This window comes from Bos grunniens, chromosome 20 (assembly GCF_055505025.1).
Source record: "Bos grunniens cultivar Pamir isolate PY7600 chromosome 20, Bosgru_T2T1.0, whole genome shotgun sequence".
Taxonomy (NCBI): Eukaryota; Metazoa; Chordata; class Mammalia; order Artiodactyla; family Bovidae; genus Bos; species Bos grunniens.
The window spans coordinates 1,009,530-1,032,311 of record NC_141184.1 but is presented as its reverse complement, the minus strand read 5'-3'; the positions used below and the strand labels follow the sequence as shown (position 1 = coordinate 1,032,311).

The following is a 22,782-nucleotide window of genomic DNA, read 5'->3' as shown; positions in this document are numbered from 1 at the left end:
TCCACCTACCAGGGGCAGGGCCGGGAGGGTAGAAGCGGGAGATGCAGTGCTTCCTTTCCATGGTAACGGGTAATCCTGGGGAGGTATGCGTCTTTTGTCGGTGAAGGCTGGACAAGCGTCCTTGCTTGGAGGAAACTGGACGTCCACCCTGGTGGACGGTGCGCATCTCTTTGCGGTCCTGGGGTTTCTGCAGCAGAGCCCACTGAAACTGCCACTAAAGTGCATCCCATGGCATCGCTCATGCCGGTCATCCTGAAAGACCCGCTGCTCTGGAGCATACCTGGGCAGGGCTCCGGCTCGCGGCCCGGGCCCAGCTTCCTTCCTGCCCCTCAGGGCTGCCTGTGCACAGACCGTCGGGAGGGTCGGCTCACATGGCAAGGGGGGCGCACGGGGGCGATCCCAGAGCTGGAGTGGGGTTGCACACCCCACTCTCCAGGAGCTGAGGGCGCCCACAGCCTGGACCTCAGGGAGGTGTGGCCACGAGAGGCGACGGTGCTGAGATTACCTCCCCGTCGGAGCATCCACTGACCGATGCTCAAGAGGCTGGCGCCAGCCAGCGCACCTGGGCAGAGTGCAGAGCGCGCTGATGGGTCAGTGGTGCGCGTGTGGCGCCGGCCGTGTCCTGCGTGCCTTAGTGTGCATGGACAGTACGTGTGTCCACGGGGACACGGCCCGGAAAGACAGGCATGGCGAGTTTATTGTGGAATCTATACGGTGGGTATATGAGTGTTCGCCAAGTATGTCTTTCAATTTTTCTCTGTTTGGAAGTTTTCATAATAATATGTTGGAGAAAGTAAATGTAACTACAGTCAGTTAGGACCAGGACCTATTTCCACGCATTTCCCTGAACCTCGTCACATTTCTCCCAGGATATCTATTTAATATAAGCATGTGTTTTTTATAGATTTTGTTTTGAGGTTGGTATATTAAAAAAAAAAAAAAAAGTCTACTTGTCTTGCATTCTAGATACCTACTTTGTTCCCATTTTTGCATCCCTTCTCCCAGCGCCTCCCCGCGCCCCAGTTCAGTTCAGTCGCTCAGTCATGTCCGACTCTTTGCGACCCCATGGACTGCAGCATGCCAGGCCTCCCTGTCCATCACCAACTCCTGGAGCTTACTCAAACTCATGTCCTGAGTCGGTGATGCCATCCAACCATTTCATCCTCTGTTGTCCCCTTCTCCTCCAGCCTTCAGCCTTTCCCAGCATCAGGGTCTTTTCCAGTGAGTCAGTTCTTCGCATCAGGTGGCCGAAGTATTGGAGTTTCAGCTTCAGTCGTTTCAATGAATATTCAGGACTGATTTCCTTTAGGATGGACTGGTTGGATCTTCTTGCTGTCCAGGGTACTCTCGAGAGTCTTCTCCAACACCACAGTTCAAAAGCATCAATTCTTCTGTGCTCAGCTTTCTTTACAGCCCAACTCTCACATCCATATATGACTACTGGAAAAACCATAGCTTTGACTAGATGGACCTTTGTTGGCAAAGTAATGTCTCTGCTTTTTAATAAGTTGTCTAGGTTGGTCATAACTTTAATTCCAAGGAGCAAGCGTCTTTTAATTTCATGGCTGCAGTCACCATCTGCAGTGATTTTGGAGCCCCAAAAAATAGTCTGTCACTGTTTCCACTGTTTCCCCATCTATTTGCCATGAAGTGATGGGACCAGATGCCATGATCTTAGTTTTCTGAATGTTGAGGTTTAAGCCAACTTTTTCACTCTCCTCTTTCACTTTCATCAAGAGACTCTTTAGTTCACTTTCTGCCATAAAGTTCACTTTCTGCCTATCTGAGGTTATTGATATTTCTCCCAGTAATCTTGATTCCAGCTTGTGCTTCATCCAGTCCAGCATTTCTCATGATGTACTCTGCATATAAGTTAAATAAGCAGGGTGACAGTATACAGCCTTGACACACTCCTTTGCCTGTCTGGAACCAGTCTGTTGTTCCACGTCCAGTTCTAACTGTTGCTTCCTGACCTGCATACAGATTTCTCAGGAGGCAGGTCAGGTGGTCTGGTATTCCCATCTCTTTCAGAATTTTCCACCGTTTGTTGTGATCCACACAGTCAAAGGCTTTGGCAGAGTCAATAAAGCAGAAGATGCTTTTCTGGAACTCTTGCTTTTTCGATGAGCCAGCAGATGTTGGCAATTTGATCTCTGGTTCCTCTGCCTTTTCTAAATCCAGCTTGAACATCTGGAAGTTCATGGTTCACGTACTGTTGAAGCCTGGCTTGGAGAATTTTGAGAATTACTTTGAGCACTACCCCAGCAAGACAATAGGAGAGGTGAAATCACGTTTAGAATCAAACCCCATACCCACCAGAGATGCTCAGAGGCAGAGGGCACACCAGGACCGAGAGCCCCCACAGAGACTGAGACAGAACTGTGTGAGTGTCTCCTGAGGAGGTACGGGTCAGCAGGGGGCTGCTGCGGGGGCAAGGGCTCCGGGTGCAGCAGACCTGGGTGTGGCATAAGCCCTCTTGGAGGAGGTGGCCATTAACCCACCATAGAGCTGCCAGAACTTACACATGACTGAGAAAATACACTCCTGGAGGACACAAACAGAACCTTGTACGCACCAGGACCCAGGAGAAAGGAGCAGTGACCGCACAAGACACTGACCCAAACTTGCCCGTGAGTGTCTGGGAGTCTCCAGCAGAGGCGTGGGTCGGCAGTGGCCTGCTGCAGGGTCGGGAGCACTGAGTGCAGCAGTGCATCATGGGACCTTTTGAAGGAGGTTGCCATTATTTTCATTACCTCCACCGTAGTTTGGCCTCAGGTCAAACAACAGGGAGGGAACACAGCACTACCCATCAAAAGAAAATTGGATTAAAGATTTACTGAGCACGACTCCGCCCATCAGAACAAGACCCAGTTTCCCCCTCAGTTAGTCTCTCCCATCAGGAAGCTTCCGTAAGCCTCTTATCCTTTTCCATCAGAGGGCAGACAGACTGAAAACCACAATCACAGAAAACTAACCAATCTGATCACATGGACCACAGCCTTGTCTAGCTCACTGAAACTATGAGTCATGCCATGTAGGGCCACCCAATATGGACAGATGGGTCATGGTGGAGAGTTCTGACAAAACGTGATCCTCTGGAGAAGGGAATGGTAAACCACTTCAGCAGTCTTGCCTTGAGAACCTCATGAACAGTGTGAAAAATCCCCACCCGCCAGGGCCGCCCAAAACCTTTAGATGCCCTGTGGCCCACAAGGCGGAGGGAGTCCCCAGGAAAAGGATGCAGGTGCACGGTTTGATCCCCGAGTGGGGAACAGTCTCTGGAGGGATGCTGACAACCCACTCCAGTATTCCTTCCTGGAGAATCCCATGGACAGAGGAGCCTGGAGGGCTGCAGTCCATGGGGTCGCACAGAGTCAGGCAAGACTGGAGGGACTTGGGTACACAGGCAGGGAACGGGAAGGCCGGGTTGTAAGGGGAGGAGAAAGGCAGCCCACCGGGGAGGAACCCAACGACCTTCGCTCCGCACCGACTTGGCTCCGCCTCTGTGTCCGGCCCCGCAGGCACCGGCCACGTGACCCCGCCGCCATCTTCCTTCCTGGCGGACACTCTGAACGGCGGCGTCCCCGTCTCACTGCGCAGGCGCGGCCCAGGGCGCAGGCGCACGGGCTGGGGACGCGCGCCACAGTCGAGCCGGGCGCGGTCTTTCCAGGTGGGTCCTGGGGGTTCTGAGGGGCTCCGGAGGCGGCAGAAGTTCGAAGCTCCAGGAGGGCGCTAGTCGGGGACCCCTGGCCTCGATTTCCCCCGCTGAGCCGCGGGTGCGGGCCCGGCACTGTCCGGGACCTCACGCTTTGTGCCCTGTGACCCCAGGACCGGGCCGCCCGAGGAGAGCGTGGACGCAGGCCTCGTGCGGCCCCGCGGCCGGGGACCCCGGGCTCGGTGCCGGGATCAGAGGGGGACCCCGTGCGCCTGGCCGCGCTCGTGTCCTCCCAGGGACACGCTTCCTCCTGGGCCCCATGTCCTGAGCGCAGGGGCGCGGGGAGGGCGGTTTTCTCGGCGGCGCGAGCCACCGGCCAATGTGACAACTTCTCCTCTCCGTCCCCAGGTCCAGCCACGACATGGCCACCGCCCTCCTAAGGAGAGTGGCCTCCGCCGTGGGCCCGCTGCTGCAGCTGGGGGGCCGCCCGCTTTCCGCGCTCGCGCAGGGCCCCCCGCGCGCCGGCCCTGCCACTCACACGCCCCCCGGCCTGGTTGCCGCGCTCCTCGCCGCGCGCCCGGCGCTCGGCCTGCAGCCCGCCCTGGGCTTCAAGACCAAGGGCGTCCTCAAAAAGCGCTGCAAGGGCTGCTACCTGGTGAAGAGGCGCGGGCGCTGGTTCATCTACTGCAAGACCAACCCAAAGCACAAGCAGAGACAGATGTAGAAGCCCTGCCCGGGAGACGGTGCTGCCGTACGGAGAGGACAGTGGCACGTGAACACCCTGCAGCGTTCCACCGAGCAGACCCCCTGCGGCCTGGCCTGCGGCTCACCTCCTTGTGGCCCGGGACCCGACCAAGCCAGAGCCCCACCTGGAACCGGGGCCCTCCTACCTCCAGTGTGAACTCAGCTGTGTTGGTGCTCAGGCGGGCAGATGGGCGTCCGGTGGAGGGAAAGCTGGCTTTGTCCAGTCAGAGGGCATGTTCTTCCAAGGCTGCCCTGTCTCTGTTCAGCCACACCCACGCTGCAGCCTGTGGATTCAGATTCATGTCCTCAGCATTCCTGCCTCCAGGGTGAGCCGGGGAGGGCTGGATAGCCATCTGTAGGTCGCAGAAGAGTCAACTCGTTTATACCTATATAAATGTATTTTGGACATTGATTTAATGCGTTTACCATCCTTGGTCTGAGACTAGAAGTGTGCGTGCATACGTGTGTCCATGTATGTGTGGGTGCCGTGTGTACATGCATGCCCTTGTAAGCTGCTGTGTGCCCTGTCTGCATGGGTGCATGAGTGTGTGTGCTCAGTGGGTATGAACTGAGTCTGCAGAACTGCTTCTGTGGACTCCACAGACTGTGATCTGGAGCCGGTGTCCGGGGTCACCCGTCACAGGCTACAGTGGTGAATGTGTGAGTCGCTCTTTTCTGGGGCTCGCTCGTCCCTATTTAAAGGTCAGAGAATGACTGTCTTCTTCTTGGTACCCAATGGGCCAGCACTACAGCCCCGGATCACAGCACGACAGGAAGATCAGCCGAGGTCAGGAGGCAGCAACCCGTGACGATCTTTCAAGCACAGTGTGGACGCCAGGGGTCAAGAAGGAAGACACTAGACAGGCTTGCCCGGCAGGTGCACTCCACACCTGGTGGGAACAGCTGTTGCTCTCCTGCTCTGCTGCCCCGACACCCCTCCGTCTGCTCCATGAAGTCCAGGAGTCAATGGCTTCGTGAGTACGCACATCAGCACTGCCCTCCGATGGAAAGAGCATTAGATCCCCCAGGCTGGCGTGGCCTCGCCTCCCTCCTGCTGCGGAGAGGCCACCCGAGGCCCGGCTCTTGGTCCCCAAGGGGATCCAGTCCCGGCCCTGAGGTTTCAAGTCCAGGGTACAGGGTCCCACTCTCAGGGTGGCTCCCTCCATGCTGAGGTCACGGTCCTGCCCTCCTGCTTCCCCTCTGAGAAGTGCAACCTCGGGGGTCCAGGTTTTCTTACATTACCAGCCAGGAGCCAGGCCCGAGGTCCCAGTCCATGACACCCCCGGAAGGTGTGGACACTTCCCTCTCGCTGCCCTCAGCCCCCAGGGCAAGGGGTACTGTCACCATGTCCTATGGAACAAGACAGGGGCCCGTGTGTGAGGGCCACACAACAGGGTAAAGGTCTCAGGTGCCAGAAAGAGCATCCCCGGGGAAGGGCCATGCAAGCTGACAACAATGGGTGGAAGGCATGAACAGGCGCGCCTCCAGGCGGCCCCACAGAGTTGTGGGTGTCTCACCAGTAACCAGGAAATGAGACAAACGCAGAGCGCGTGTCTGCCCATCAGATTTGCAGGCGTTAAGAAGCACATTATCCATGGGGAACTCTGGCCATGAACGGAGCTTCCCATAAACTGCAGGTGGCGGTGCCTCCAGACACCAGGCAACTCTTGTGTGTAAAACGCACGTTCTTCCTGACTGCGCTCTGGGCGTCATCTCAGTGAGATGCTTGCACACACACAGGAATCCATGGGCTGCGCTTATCAGGGCAGAAGAAGCAGTCAAAGGCTCTGCTGGGGGCGCATGGTCAAACCGATGATGACGTGGTCCCAGGAGCGTAGGGCACGCGGCCCTGAGCTAAGTGACAGGGCTCTCCGAGCCGTGACCAACACCAGCCCCGAGTTTCTGATTATCAAGTATACAAAGAAAACTGGACGTCGGGGTACAAAGCGTGTCTTCTTTTGTGAACAAAATAAACTCTTAGAAATGTGTATGTGTGTTTTCCAAGTAAAAATAGTTGGGAAACGGTGTAAGAAGTTCTGGGGCAATGCACACCAAGACAGCAGTGTTTGCGGTTCTCGGGGAAGGGTGGGATGGGATGGGAATGCAGGTTTACTTTTGGTGTAGGTTTCTTGAGGAGTTGGGTTTATATCTCACTTTGATAAGTGGTATCTAGGAGGAAAATGTAAACTTCTGTGAACAATCTGCTTACTGAAAAGAATGAGCCAGAAAGATGGAGAAAGAAAAAGCGACCCTCGGCCCCTGCAGGCCCCTCCTGTCCCCAGCCACGCACCCAGGGGGCCCCGTCTGTCAGGGTCAATGTGTGTGCGGGCTGACGCCATGATGGACTGGCCCGGAGTCCGAGCTCCCAGGCCTCCCTGAAGCAGGATGACCGCCAGCTGTCCACGCGGGGCCTGCCGCTCCCCGCCCCCGCCCGCCGCCACTGTCCAGCCAGGACGCAGTTGCCTTTCCCGGCTTCACCTGACATCAGTGAGCCGCCGCGCGGAGCCGACCCGAGGCTGCAGGCGCCTGCTTGCATTCAAGACTTTCCAACCTCAGTCTCCTGGGAGGGCTGAGGGATGCCCGGAGCGTGAGCCCCCGTAGCTGGAACCCAGTACAATTCATTCTGAGCATTTCTTTCTTCGGTTTTTGTTGAGACACATGACATTATATTAGGTTCAGATGTACAACATCAAGATTTAGTATTTGTGTATATTGCAAAACAGTCACCACAATAGCCTAGTTAACAGGCACCACGTGTGGTCACAGAGTTTTCTCCTTGTCCTGAGCACTTCTAAGGTTTAGTCTTAGCAGCTTTCAATTGGAACTTTGAACCCTTTCTTTTGGGGCTTCCCTGGTAGCTCAGACTGTAAACCATCTGCCTGCAATGCAGGAGACCTGGGTTCAATCCCTTGTTTGGGAAGATCCCCTGGAGGAAGGCATGACAACCCACTCCAGTATTCTTGCCTGGAGAATTCCATGGACAGAGGAGCCTGGCAGGTGGGGTCACAAAAGAGTCAGACAGGACTCAGCGACTAAAGAACAACGACATTGGACGCTCAGCTTGACTCCGTATCTTCATTCTGTGAACAGTGCTGCACAGGGATGCAGATTTTTTTTCAAGTTAATGTTTTTGTTTTCTTTGGATAAACACCCAGAAGTGGAGTTAATGGATCATATGGTAGTTCTGTTTTTAATTTTTTGAGGGCCCTCCATGCTCTTTTCCCCTTCTGTACTTCTTTAATCTTAAAAGATGAAGTGGGGACTTCCTTAGCTGTCCAGTGGTTAAGAATCTGCCTGTCAACGCAGGGGACATGGGTTCAATCCCTGGTCCGGGAAGATTCCGCATGCCTGAGAGCAACGAAGCCCACATGCTGCAAATTCGGAAGCCAGTAAGCCTAGAGCTGTGCGTCCTGACGAGAAGGTGCCGCAGTGATGAGAAGCCCCCGCTTACCCAGACTGGAGAGAGCCCACACAGAGCAACGAAGACCCAGTGCGACCAAAAAAGCCAGAGTCAGTAAGTAAACAGAAGTTAAAGAGCGCACAAGAGCTAGAGGGGAGCGATAGGGGAGGGGTGGGAGGGAGTCAGGAGGGAGGCGCTGTGCATATACTTACGGCTGATTCACACTGCTGTGTGGCAGAAACCAACACAACATTGCAAAGCAATTATCCTCCAATTAAAAATAAAAATTAAAGCATAATAAAGGAGACCGTGGTTTCTGCCCATCCCCAGCTTGTACTGTCCTCTCCACCTGTATTTCTTTATCAAATCACACACCAGGCAGTTGTTTGAGAAGTTTCCTTCCATCTTCTGTCTCCTCCCAACGAGGACCCCATCCTTCCTCCCACAGGCACTTGGGCTGTTTTTGGCTTTTTGTGGTTGCTGCAAAATTTAAATCTTCAAACAATGGGCTCTCCCTAAACTTAAAATGTGAAGTCTTAAGAACTCACTGAATCGTTTTTTTCATCATGATAAAGGAATTTATTCTTTGGGAAGAATGAGAAAAAGACCTGTTTTGAGAGTAAAATCCTTCCCCTGACACAGCAGCTCTCTGGCTGTGCTTTGGAGAGGCTGGGTAAGCAGCTGTTGGATCATGTTTTATTCTTGTGCCTTATGAGCTGATCGGCTTTACAGAGTGCCCCCCTGGTTCATTCCAAATGGGCACAAGTTTAAGATGGAAAGTAAGGAAGGAAAGAACTTAGTGATCCTGGCTAGAAGCCAAGATGATTTAGGGGCAAAAGTGGGAGTGTCACTTCCCTGGGCTGCTGTAACAAACTCTCAGCCTTGGTGGCTTCAAGCAACAGAAATGCATTCTCACCCCCTAGTCCAGGACCATCTCATCACGACATCACTAACTCCATCACGTCTGCAAAGACCTGTTTCCGGTAGGGTCACATACTCGGGTTTTAAAGACATAGCTTTAGCAGGAGGTGCTGTTTGATTCACTACAAGTGGTATCAAACACTTTTGAAAACAATTTTCACTTAAATTAATTATCGCTACTAGATGATATATTCAAATTGTTCAACATGCAAAACGATGCCCAAGATGCAGTGCTGGTCTTTCTCTCCAACTCCAGACCCAGGCTCTCTCCCCAGAAGCAAGCTTGATCATCCTTTAAGTCCTGAGAATCTACAAGCAAATTCCTGCAACTCCCGGACCTGCCCTGTTTTGAGCACTGTCCTAAAGTTGAGGACATCTGGACGGTGCTTGTGTCAACAACCGCAGGGCACCCTCCCGTCCCCAGGCGGTTCTGCCCCAGTGTCTTCAACAAGCTGTTGTAGGATAATGTAAGTGTTGTTTTCAGGTTAGGGCATTTTGCTGCGTCTGTATGAATTTTTTTCTTTTTACTTTTTTGCTGTGTAAGGCATTTTGTCCTGTTTTGTAATTGGTGGTTGTGATTTCCAATTAGAGATCAGTTATTTTTTCTTCCAGGTTCATTTTTCAGTTTTAAAAAGCACAGGAAAAAAGAATGAGAAATTGACAGAACAAAGAGCGCTGTCTTGCAAGAGTAGTTGGGGGTGGCTGCGTGGTGCTTAAACAGGAAGAGAGCTGTCTGGAAGCCAGCTCTGGCCAGCCTCTGGGACCCAGTCAACCAGCTCCCACGTGGGAGCTCAGACAGATTCCTCGTCTGGCTGGCATCATGAAAGATTCATTGTCTTCTCCCCAGAAAGTGATGCGTGTTCTTCCTTATATAGTGATGCCATTATACTAAGCACAAAACAAACCACAGTGCAGAAATACTGGCAGTTCATTTCAGCCTTTCAGGAAGTCCAGAGTGCGGCTTTCTCCTAAGATTTCTGTCTAAAGCTGTAATGATTCTTTCGGTAGTTGATGATATGGAATCGCCTATTCTAAAACGAAGCCAGCTTTTCTCTTACAACTTTTATTGGTTTAACTGCCTAGCTTGTTGTTTGAGATGATAGAATCAAGGAGTCTTCTCTGGGGAGTGAATCAGACTTCGTGACTCACACTCATTTGTCCATTTCTTTCGCATTATGTTCTGCGCCAGGCACCTGGCAGGTATATGGGTTCCTACATAGCAGTCGTGCTGGCTGAGAGCTTGACAGTATGAATCAACTGTGTACTGTCTCCACTGCAGGAGACAGGCTGGAAATGGCACTCACACACACGAACAAAGTGCACAGTGCCTCGCCCACGGGCACGGAGCAAGGCCATCAGAAGGCTGCGGGCTGTTACGGCAGCATCGCTTTCTGTCCTCTCGTTACCTGTAATTCTCGGTGCTTGATTTCTATTCTAATGGCACCCTCTTGACACAGTATGGTGGCTGGAGCTCCAGCTATTATGTCCAACATTCCAGGCAGTCAAAGAGGGAAGGGTTAGAGCACAAACTGAACACCAGCTGCCCCTGGTCCTCATCCCTTTCATCCTTTTAAGCAACTTTCCCCAATTCACCCAGCAATTTTGCTTACTTGCCAGAGACTGCCCTGGACGCAAAGGAGGAGAAACTCTGCCTGTAGCTGCATACAGGGCTCTGCTGCCCAGGTTCCCTCCCCCCGGGAGGCAGGCAGAGCGGCAGAAAGCCTGGGGGCAGAGGCTGGGGCGGGTCCCGGGTGTGCTCCGGGCGGGTGGTGAGCCAGGCTCCCCGGTGTGGGGCAGGAGCGCGGAGGCAGACTGCAGGGAGCTGAGGGTGACCGGGGGGCGCTGCCCAGGCTGGGCTGGGGCAGGGGGACAGACCTGAGAATCGAGGACGCCCCACCCCCAGTCCAAATGAGGGGGTGAGGCACCACGGGAGCAGGAAGGACCCCAGTAAGGGGGCGACAGGCTGATGGCCCCCAGCGGCAGGCCGGGGAGGATGTGTGACTCCAAGTTCAGTTGATCCCGTGAGAAGCAGTTTTACGCGGCACAGCCTTCCAGCTGCCCGGCTTTCGGGGAAGTGTTCAGATCAAGACCCTAAGCCCGCACTTCAAGCCTTGGCCGAGGCTATATCCCTGCGTGGGGATAAACTCCGTGGGCTGGCAGGAAACACGGGGCATCCGCAGCCGCAAGGGAGCCATCTGTGGGTGTGGACACAGGGCACTGGTCTGCAGGGCGGACGGACACCTGCCTGGGCGCCTCCGTGAGTCAGGTGGTGGCCTGGATAGTGGCAGATCAGCCCCGAGTAGGGGAAACGATGGTCCCGGCAGAGCCGCAAAGCGCAAACAGTTTCTGGTCTGGGGCTTCCGGGGCCTCCGACAGGGCCACGGGAGCCAGAAGCCTGAGGCTCAGCGAGCAGGATCCGGGGCGTGTTCGTGGGAGGCGGGATGGTCTGTCATGTGGGGGGTGGGCAGACATGTGTCTCCCTGCTCCGGAAACGGCCCTTGGTGACCGGCGTGGCCCAGTGAAGGTGGGCGCAGTGCCGCCTCTGCCCAGGCCTGGGGGGGCAGTGCCTGGGGTTGGGAAGCGAGGGGTGCCCCTCCGGCCACCACGGGAGGGACACGGGGTGCGGTGCGGCAGGGTGCCGCCTGGACTGCGTAGGTTCTGGGGGCCAGGAGGGTTTCTGGGTCAGGGGTCTCGACCAGTCGCTCTCTGCAAAGACCCTCAGCTGGCTCTGCAGCTGCAGCGGGTGCCCATGATGACCACCTGACCACCCAGAGCGCTGGCCGCCGAGACAGCACATGGGGCAGGCAGGTGGTGAGCCCCGGCGGGGGCAGGCGCTGGCCTGGACGTCTGACGAGCAGGCCCCCGTGGATTGGACGAGCATGCAAGCCACGGCCTCTGAGTCCCGTGGGTCACCCTCCCACTGTGGGCAGGCCTCACCCGACCAGGGCAAGGCCGGGAGCCAAGTCCACTGGCCCAAGAAGGAGGCACTCAGCCCAAGACCAACGCAGACGCCCCGCCAGAGTCCCCAGCCTGCAGGTGTGGGCGCGGTGGGGACGTCACACCTCCCCAAGGTCCCCAGACGTGGGCCCCCAGCTCTCACAGGCCAGCTCCTAGACTGCATCCCTCTGGGTCCGTTTCTCTGGACAGCCTGTCTAAGTCCTTTCAAACCGTGTAGCAGAGACCCATAAGCAGTGGCCTGTGGACACCAGACGCTCATTTCTCAGGGTGCAGCCCTGTCGGACTCTGGCCAGAGTGTCCTCCCAGTGACTGGCTCCTCCAGGCACCTCCTGGACACCCGCCCTGGGAGCCTTCAGTGGCCACGTAGCAAGATCAGCAAGGCTGGCAGGTGGACGCCGCTCAGGGGGAGGTGGGCGAGAAGCCCAGGGGTCAGTCTGGCCAGCCAGCTGCCCGTGTGAGATTGAGAGGACTCCACCATGGCCACACCCGACAGCCACAGTGGGGGAGACCCCGACCCCAGAGGGAGACGGCCCCAGAGGCAGGAACCGCGTGAGAGCATGGAGCTGGGGAGACGGAAGGCCAGCGCGCCGCAGCGGGACCGACCAGACGCCAGTGGCCCCCTGATCCCGCCTGGAAGCCCTCGCCCCAGCGTGGCAGTCAGAGACGGGGCTTTGGGGAGCGCGCTTAGACAGGGTGGCAAGGGTGGGGCCCTGGAGCCCCGACACGCTGCCTGCCTGGTGTGTGAAGGCCCCAGGGAGCTCATGCTCCGCCCTGTGGGGACACTGCGGGAAGGTGGCCTCCGCGGGCCTGGGAAGAGCCCACTGACACCTCGGTCTCAGGCGTCCAGCCCCCAGGACTGTAAGGAAAAAATGCCTGTCGTTGAAGCTGCACATCTGGGGTGCCGGGAAGGCCGTCTGAGCTAGAAGAGCAGACGGGTGAGCCCAGGTCATCTGTGTAAACTCCAGACGCTCCTGGGTACCAGCTGCTGGCAACCCCGTCAGGTCCAGCCCCAGCCTCATGCCACCGCTGCACACAGACCCGGGGGGTCATTGAAGAGTCATCCTCACCTTCATCTCCTCGGGGGCGCGGAAGCACCCACCCCCATGCACGGAGAGGTGGGTCCACTTCCCCGAGAGCCTTTCGCACCTCCTGCCCAGGCACCCCCTGCCCCCGGCCGCCCGCAGCCTCAGACGGAGGCCTCAGAGGCCATCTTCTCACGGGTCTGCCGTGGAACTTGCAAGGATTTTTAAGGCGAAAGCTCTCCTCCTCCTTATCCTCCTTGGAACACACCAGACTTGGAGATATTTGCCCAGAGCATGGAGACGGGTGGCTTAGCACCCCAGGGAGCTCAGCACCTAGGAGAAGTCCGATGGGTGTTCCCACCTTCCTTTTAAACCAAGTTCCTGCAGAGGGTTCTCCATGAGTGTTTGCAGACAAGATCCAGCCAGACTCCCCAATCTCGCTCTCTTTTCTAATAAACCAGCGTAAAGTAGAATTTATTTACATAAAGCAGTGATCCGTGAAGGTTACCATAACACCCAGGGACCGTATTAACCGCTTGAGTGGAATTCATTAGAAATTAACTACCACTTAAATTAATTTCCGCGCAGTCACAGGCCGTAATAGCAGGTGAGGACCGTCCATCAGCTGTGCTGACAGGGGACCTGCCACTGATGATATTTATAGGTGGGAGCTGGGCAGGGAGCAGGCACCCTGGGCCCAACTCGAGCCCCAGAGAAGGCGCTGCGAAGCGGGGAGTCCACTTAACAAGGCACCAGCCTCCCTAACCCACCCTTCCCAGCTGGACCTGAGGCCACAGGAAGAGACCCTGACCGCTATGACTTGCAAACAGAGCAATGACCTCTGAGAAACCGCATCATGAAGTTTTCTCATGAGCTGAACTTGCAAGGGCAGGGTGGGCTTTCCCCAGAACCATTAGTAATGCCGGCCCAGAGCCCAGGTCCTGATTCCTGCTCAGGACCACCCACAGGGACTTCCAGTGACTCGGTCACCTTAGGGGAGACTTCTGATGATGAGGAGGTCCACTGGGGCTCCTTTGAAGGCATAGCGTGTGTGTGCGTGCACGCGTGTGGTATATATGTGTGTGGTGTGTTTGCGTGTGTGCATGTGGTACGTGCATGAGTGAGGAGATCCACTGGGGCTCCTTTGAACGCATGGTGTGTGTGCGTGTGCACGTGTGTGGTATACGTGTGTGCAGCGTGTTTGCATGTGTGGATGTTGTATGTGCATATGCATGGTGCCTGCATGTGCCCGTGGTGTGTGTGGTGTGTTTCCATGTGTGATGTGTGCCTGTGTGTGCACACATGTGTGGTGTGTGCTCACACACAGGGAGTCTGTGTGCCTTGTGTACGTGAGTGTACATGTATGCTCATGTGTGTGGTGTTTCCACGTGTGATATGTGCCTGTGTGTGCACACATGTGTAGTGTGTGCTCACGCACAGGGAGTCTGTGTGCGTTGTGTACGTGAGTGTACATGTGTGTTCATGTGTGGGGTGTGTTTCCACATGTGATGTGCGCCTATGTGTGTACACATGTGTGGTTCATATGCACACAGGGAACCTGCATGCATGTGTGTACATGTGTGCTCAGGTGTGGGGTGTGTTTCCATGTGTGGTGTGTGCCTGTGTGTGCACATGTAGGGAGCCTGCACACACATGTGCACATGTGTGTACATGTATGTGTTTGCGCGTGGGGCCTTTCCCATGTATGACATGTGCCTATGTGTGTACACACGTGTAGTGTATGTGTGCACAGGGAGCCTATATGCATGTGCGTGCTTGCGTGTACATGTGTGTTTATGTGTGTGGTGTGTTTCCATGTGTGCCTATACGTGTGTTCACGTGTGTGGTGTGTGCACATGTGGGGAGCCTGCGTGCATGTGTGTACATGTGTGTGCTGATCTGAATTACAAAGCCAAGGGAAACCGCTCTGCCTGCCGGGGCTGCACCCCTTGGGGTGTTGACGAGGTGAGCAGCTGGGGTCTGGCGCTGAGGACCACGCTGGCGAGTCCCAAGGGTCCACTGTCCAGCTTTGGGTCTGTCAGGCCGCCTGCAGTGTCCCTCGGGGACAGTTCTGAGACAAGGGTCGGACGCCCCATTTGGACGAAGTTGAGTGAGCTTCTCTGGGGACTGAGGCCCCAGCACCTCTCTGTCCCCTCCCCTCCAGGCCAGAAAGCTGAGTGGTGGCCGGGCCATGGCCTAGAAGGGGATTGGGCTGAGGGCCAGGGAGGAAGGGCCCCTGGAGACCCCCCAGCAAGACCACCAGGGAACTCTGGGCTGAGAGGGCTGCAGCTCGGCCCCAGGGCAGGTGGTTGGAGACCTGGTTCTCAGGAGAAGGGGGAACCTCCAGGTTTAGCTCCCAACCAGAACCACCGTTCGCTGGGGCTGCCCCAGCTTCCTCGGGAAAGAGCAGGCAGGCGTGTCTCCAAGCCAGAACGCGAGGTGGACACACCCATACGAGAGGAGGACACACCCACAGTAGACGTGGACACAACCACAGGAGACAGCCAAGGTCAGGCAGGACACAAACTGCTGGGGGCCTCTGGGCCTTGGGAGCGAGGGGAGCGGGGAGAGATGGAACCCCCCGCCCCCGCCCTGACCGTCTCCCGCCTAGACCCCTTCCTTGGCTGGCAGGGTCTGCTTCCGTGTGGTTATGATCGGCCGGGACTGTGTGTTCCTCTTAATGCAGAATTGTTTTCTAAGCCTGCAATTCTGCAAACTGGAAAACAGCATATAGCCCGAGGCACCCAGAATAATGCTGGTGTCGCGCGTTAAGAAACATATTTGTTCCGTGCCCTCCGAGGACAAATGATAGACATGTAAAAACGTCCCCCCGCTTTCCTTCCTGGAATACTTAGTTCGGAATTAACTTCTGTCAAGGAAACACGGCTTCGGCCCCCGCACCCTGGTATTTCCCAGGGCTTCTGTCTTCCTGGGAAAATGCTGCTCGCTGTTTGACACCTGTGATTACAAGTTTACAGAACCCGTGCACGCTCCTGCGGCTGCTGCTGTGTTTCTCTTTAGGAAAAGCCACTCATTACAAGCACACAGAAGCTTTCTTTCGGGAGAAACAAGTCAATTCAGGGACGTGGTCGCCCCCAGCGGAGCTGGCCTGTTTTGTCCAGGTGTCTGGGGAAAACCGGCCCCTAGAGCTTAGGGGAGAGAACAACGTCCCTACCACAGACCCGGCCTCTGGTCCCCGGGGAGGAGAGGAGCTGGGAGAAGGCACCCAGGTGACACCTATAGGAGTGCACATGGATGCTCACATTCACGATGCGTGAGTCCACAGTGTACACACCTACACGGATGCACACACTCACATGCACACTCCTACATGGATGCACACATCCACACGCTCACACGTGCACACACATACACAGATGCACACACTCACATGAACACTCCTACACGGATGCACACACTCACATGCGTCCACACCTACACGGATGCACACACTCACATGCATTCACACACACAGATGCAGACACTCACATGCACACTCCTACACTGATGCACACACTCACATGCGTTCACACCTACACGGATGCACACACTCACATGCACACTCCTACACGGATGCACACACTCATATGCGTTCACACCTACACGGATGCACACACTCACATGCATTCACACATACACAGATGCAGACACTCACATGCACACTCCTACACGGATGCACACATTCACATGCATTCACACCTACACAGATGCACACACTCACATGCGTTCACACATACACAGATGCACATACTCACATGCACACTCCTACACGGCTGCACACACTCACATGCATTCACACATACACAGATGCAGACACTCACATGCACACTCCTACACAGATGCACACACTCACATGCGTTCACACCTACACAGCTGCACACACTCACATGCATTCACACATACACAAATGCAGACACTCACATGCACACTCCTACACGGATGCACACACTCACATGCGTTCACACCTACATGGATGCACACACTCACATGCGTTCACACCTACACGGCTGCACACAGTCACAGGCGTTCACACATACACAGATGCACACAATCACATGCACACTCCTACCAGATGCACACACTCACATGCGTTCACGCCTACATGGATGCACACACTCACACGCATTCACACCTACACGGATGCACACACTCACATGCGTTCACACATACACAGATGCAGACACTCACATGCACACTCCTACACGGATGCACACACTCACATGCGTTCACACCTACACAGCTGCACACATTCACATGCGTTCACACATACACAGATGCACATACTCACATGCACACTCCTACACGGATGCACACACTCACATGCGTTCACACCTACACGGATGCACATACTCACATGCGTTCACACCTACACAGATGCACACACTCACATGCACACTCCTACACGGATGCACACACTCACATGCGTTCACACATACACAGATGCACACACTCACATGCACACTCCTACACAGATGCACACACTCATATGCACACTCCTACATGGATGCACACACTCACACGCATTCACACCTACACGGATGCACACACTCACAGGCGTTCACACATACACAGATGCACACACTCACATGCACACTCCTACATGGATGCACACATCCACACGCTCACATGTGCACACACATACACAGATGCACACACTCACATGCATTCACACCTACACAGATGCACACACTCACATGCGTTCACACATACACAGATGCACACACTCACATGCACACTCCTACACGGATGCACACACTCACATGCGTTCACACCTACACAGCTGCACACATTCACATGCGTTCACACCTACACAGATGCACATACTCACATGCACACTCCTACACGGATGCACACACTCACATGCGTTCACACCTACACGGATGCACATACTCACATGCGTTCACACCTACACAGATGCACACACTCACATGCACACTCCTACACGGATGCACACACTCACATGCGTTCACACATACACAGATGCACACACTCACATGCACACTCCTACACAGATGCACACACTCATATGCACACTCCTACATGGATGCACACACTCACACGCATTCACACCTACACGGATGCACACACTCACAGGCGTTCACACATACACAGATGCACACACTCACATGCACACTCCTACATGGATGCACACATCCACACGCTCACATGTGCACACACATACACAGATGCACACACTCACATGCATTCACACCTACACAGATGCACACACTCACATGCGTTCACACATACACAGATGCACACACTCACATGCACACTCCTACACGGATGCACACACTCACATGCGTTCACACCTACACGGATGCATACACATGCACACTCTTACATGGATGCACACATCCACACGCTCACACGTGCACACACATACACAGATGCACACACTCACATGCACACACCTACACGGATGCACACACTCACATGCACACACCTACATGGATGCACACATCCACATGCACACACCTACACGGATGCACACACTCACATGCACACACCTACACTTAGGTGCACATATCAGGCACTGTATACACACATGAATGCACCCCCTCATGCCCATATGCCATGTGTACAAACATGCACACACTCACGTGTATGCACACACACCCTGCCCTCTCCAGGACAAAGGGCTGGCCTGGGCCAGACGGCAGTAGACAGAGGTGGTCACTGCAGCCTGTGGTTCCCCACAGGTGCCGTGTTTCTGGCTGGAGGGCCGGGGAAGCCCCAGAACAGCTCAGGAAGCACAGCCCTCGAGCCGTCCACGTGCTCACACGCTTTTGCCATCGTCCGGAAGTGTGAGGGGCCACCTGATGCTTTGCTGTCCTCGTTGCCACAGCGGGGGCCCCTGGAGCCACCTTCTCACACATGGGGCACCCCCGCTTCTGCAGCAGCTCCCACTCTGGCAGGCCCGGCCCCGCGGCCCCACGGCCCCGCGGCCCCGGCGAGCTTCCTGGTCGTCACCGCGTGCTCTGGGCGCCAGGGCTTTTGTGTGGGAAACAGACAAGGAAACAGACCCGACAGCAGCTCACGGGTCATGGGAGGAAACGGGGACAATTCGGACTTCGTGGTCCTCTGCGGCACCCCACATCTGGACTGCAGGCCGCGGACACGGCAGACCCCCCAGGCCCCACCCTTTCCCCTGCACCTCGGAGGCAGGACAGGTGAGACTCCCAGGCCCCAGGCCCATGGAGCCGCCAGGCACGGCCGTGTGACAGGCTCAGACCCTCTGGGTGAGGACACAGGTGTACTCAGGGCTGAACGGGCCAGGCCCCTCAGAACCAGAACTTGCGGTACTCACACTCACACTCAGACTCCTAGGGGCTGGTGCAGGGCATGCCGGCTGCTTTGAACTCTGCAGAGCAGACCAGCAGGCCAGGAGTCCTGGTGGGCATCTGTGTTACAGGCTCCAGGGGAAAAGTCTCTGCTCCTGAGGCCTTCCCCCGGCTGGAGGAACCCCCCACAGCACTGGGCTCATCTGCTTTACTCAGAGTCCACTGGTTTCCGTGTCAGTCACAGCCGAAGACCACCTTCACAGCAACCTTCAGCCCAACAAGTGGGCACCGCGGCCTGGCCAAGTTAACACAGGAAACCAAGCACCGCACAGGCTCCGGTGAAGGGAGGTCGGCCCACATCCGGAGCTCCCGTAGCCGTTTTGCAGCCATGAAGAACCTACTTGAGGAGATGGAGGTCAATGGCCTTAACTCATTTCGCCATGAACCAGCCTTGGGGGGCAGGGCAGACCCCCGTGTGTCCAGGATGCTCTGCTTGCTTAGTGCTGGGGGGCTTTCACACCACGGACTCCTGTGAAAGGTGTTTAAAGCCCCAGCTGTCCTAACCAGCGCAGGAAGCCGCAGGCCACCAGAGCCCCGCACTGAGATCCGAGACCCACCTGCACAGCCGTCAGCCTCACATCACCCGGACGCTGGTCGCTGACCCAGCGGCGTCTGCCTGAGCTGCCCCGGCCTGGTCAGAGCCAAAGCAGGTTTCTTACACTGGACGCACACGGCCGCTGCAGGGTCGACTCTTACTTTGTGTGACGTCCTCCTTGTGAAGGAGCTAGAGACAGGATGAAGCGTCTCTCCATTTCATCACGTCTTCCTCCTCTCTTCGGCCAGTCAGCCCCTGGGTTTCTACCCAGTGTTGGGCCCTGGTCAGTGGCCGAGAGCATCTGAGTCCAGGACCCGCCCTGAGGAGCCGTCGGTCGGGAAGAAAGGCGTGTGGCTGCATCGCCCGTTATCACCGCAGATTGCAGGAGCTGGAGGTGGGAGCAGGAGCTGGAGCAGGGAGCAGGAGCTGGAGCAGGAGCTGGAGCAGGGAGCAGGAGCTGGAGCAGGCAGCAGGAGCTGGAGGCAGGAGCCCCGGGAAGCCCTGGGGGAGCGTTAGAGAAGATTCATGCACAGCAGCCCCGGCTCGGCCGAACTCGCCGCCGACAGTCTCAGCTGCCCTTGCGATCCTGGGGCAAATCTGAACTGATGGTGAATGAGGATTTGTCAATGGTGTAGGTGATGCGGGCCCTGGGGGGACGTCAGGACCTAGCTGGCTGGGTGAGAGGGCGGGGGTGAGGGTGACCGCAGAGCCCACTTGGGTGAGAATGCTGGCACGTTTGTCCCACAAGGAATCGCACACATCACTGCGGGACCTAGACCGCAGCTCTGGGGTTAGCAAGGAGCATGTCCTCCAGCAAGTGACAGAGCCTGGCGGCTCTGCCCGGCGAGGCAGCCCGCTCAGTGGGTGTCGTTCCCTTTCCTGGTGATTCTTTGCCAGCCACCTGCCCCTACAATACCAAGCTCACATGGTGGGTCCGCAGTTTTCTTGGGGGAGGACAGGCCCCCAAGAGCAGCAGAGGAGCCGCCTCCTGGGCCACTCCTCCTCGGTCAGGAGCAAGCACCTCGCAGAGCCAACCTACAGGTCCGTGGCCCCACCGGGGGACCTGGTGGTCACGGCGGTCATGGGGCTTCAGGATGAGCAGGGGGACAGGACAGCGCTCCCCAGCATGGAGTCCTCCCCACCCTGTTCATGTCTGCAGCGGGGGATTCACTGTTTCTGTCTGGAAACCCGAGAGGGTGGGCGCCTTCCATGGAGACTCTGCCTTGCTCGGTCCTCGTCCTCCGGGAACGGCCAGCTCTGAGCAGCTCGGCTTCATTTCAAACCGGCCCGTGCTCTTCCTGCCGCGGAGGGGCAGTGCTGTTTGCGCTAAAGGACCGATAAGCACAGCTGCGACAGAAACACAAAAAATTGGCCCTGTGACGTTCTTAAAAAAGACACGCTGACTTTGTTGTAATGGCAAATTTATAGCATATTCTCCTGCTAACTGAGAGCATGCACAGCTCCGGGAGGCGGTGGCCAGTCATTCACAGACACTGCCCCCTGGGGCCCCACAGGGCCTCCCCTCCACCAGCCTGCGCCCCTTGACGTAGGCCTGCGGGAGGGGGCCTTCGCTCTCCCACGGCTCCCGGGGGACTTGTGTCCATCGGCTCCCATCAGACGGGACTCTGAGACTCGGGCCCCTCCGGATCTCTGGCGCCCAAGGCCTGTGACACTCTCAGAGCCAGGGCACATCCTGGGGTGACGGGGCCATGGAGCCTGGAGGAGCAGCAGAGAGGGGCCTGCCGGGAGAAGAGCTCCAGTGATCCCCACATGCTCCACCCAGGCCCCCAAGAGGCCGAGCAGGGCAGGCAACATCCCTCACCCCCCGTGTCCAGAGGGTGGGTCCCTCCGGCCAGAGATGCGGCCGGAAACCAGGAGGTGGCCAGGAGAGGCCAGAGGAGGCACATGGCTGCTGTTCAGCAACATCTGGGGGCCGGACCTAAACACACAGGCAATGGTCAGCAACATGGGCCAGAAAAACGCCTGCAAATCTCCCTCCAACCGTGATGGGAAGGAAGCTCCGTTGGCTGCAGTGGAGGACAAGCCACCTGCCAGGGGCTGGACGAGCCCACAATGCCCACCAGGTGCCGACCCGGGAGACGAAACCAGAGGACACAGCTGGGGCCACAGGCTCCCCTGCTCGGATGCTGGGCAGCCGTCTGGACGCGCTCGAATGCCAGGCCGGCCCTGAGGGCAGCAGAGGGGCTCAGGTCACCATCCGGTCAGTCCAGGCTCCCCATGGAGTGGAGACTGAGGAGCCAGGTGGGCTTCTTGATCAATTGGTGCCCCATGGGTGCCCGGGGGATGTAACACTGGGCATAGGATCACGCCTGCAGCAGCAGGACTTGGCATTCAGGTGCCTCCAGACAACTGGCCAGGGGTCCGAGCGGGTGAGCCTGGGAGCCACAGGCCTGGGGGGGCCACTCACGTGTTTTGGTTGTTCAGTTCCTCAGTCTGTCCGACTCTTTGTGACCCCATGGACTGCAGCACTCCAGGCCTCCCTGCCCACTGACAACTCCTGGAGTTCACTCAAACTCACGTCCATCGAGTCGGTGATGCCATCCAACCATCTCATCCTCTGTCGTCCCCTTCTCCTCCTGCCTTCAATCTTTCCCAGCATCGGGGTCCTTTCCAATGAGTCAGTTCTTCGCGTCAGGTGGCCAAAAGACTGGAGCTTCAGCATCAGCCCTTCCGTGAATGTTCAGGACCGACTTCCTTCAGGATTGGCTGCGTTGGGCCCTGTATTTATAGGGGCCGAGGAGGGTGTCCTGGGCTCTGTGGGACTCGGTGTCACCTGTGTCCCGAGACTCTTCAGGCCTCGCTGCCCGGGGAGCCTGGACTGACCAGACGGTGACATGAGCGCCCCCCCCTGCCCGCAGGGGAGGCTGAGGCTGGACCAGGGCTTTTTCCTCCCCGAATCCCAGGGTAACAGCGGGCTGGGCCCTGAGGGAAGAAGCCGGGCTTTCCTGACTTAGTCAGAGGACTGAACCGCCACCAGGAGCTTGAAGACGTCTCCGGTGACGCTCCCCTGCACCCAGGGCGGAGGGTCCGGGGCCTCACGAGCTCCTGCTGCAGACAGACCGACAGACAGCAGAGCCACGGAGCGGGCCCTTCACCGGACGCCGGGCACCCCCGTGGGCATCGTCGTGCCCACCTGTTGGGAATGTTAGTGCTTATATTTAATTTTCTTTTAATTTCAACAC

General features: G+C 56.6%; 1 protein-coding gene and 2 long non-coding RNA genes across 3 annotated transcripts; 2 read left to right on the top strand and 1 right to left on the bottom strand.

Moving 5' to 3' along the window:
* Positions 1-859: 859 nt before the first annotated feature.
* Positions 860-2,748, bottom strand: LOC147350030 (uncharacterized). Its single transcript, XR_015149144.1, has 2 exons — positions 2,619-2,748; positions 860-2,222 (listed from the first exon to the last, which is right to left on the bottom strand). It is a non-coding gene; the product is annotated as an uncharacterized LOC147350030 (long non-coding RNA).
* Positions 2,749-3,609: 861 nt separating this feature from the next.
* Positions 3,610-4,811, top strand: MRPL36 (mitochondrial ribosomal protein L36). Its single transcript, XM_086362453.1, has 2 exons — positions 3,610-3,670; positions 4,064-4,811. Exon 2 carries the CDS (start codon positions 4,077-4,079, stop codon positions 4,377-4,379), a length of 303 nt encoding a protein of 100 aa, XP_086218579.1. The 5' UTR covers positions 3,610-3,670; positions 4,064-4,076; the 3' UTR covers positions 4,380-4,811.
* Positions 4,812-7,705: 2,894 nt separating this feature from the next.
* LOC147350028 (uncharacterized) lies at positions 7,706-9,379 on the top strand. The gene is made up of 2 exons (XR_015149143.1): positions 7,706-7,913; positions 8,977-9,379. It is a non-coding gene; the product is annotated as an uncharacterized LOC147350028 (long non-coding RNA).
* The last annotated feature ends 13,403 nt before the right edge of the window (positions 9,380-22,782 follow it).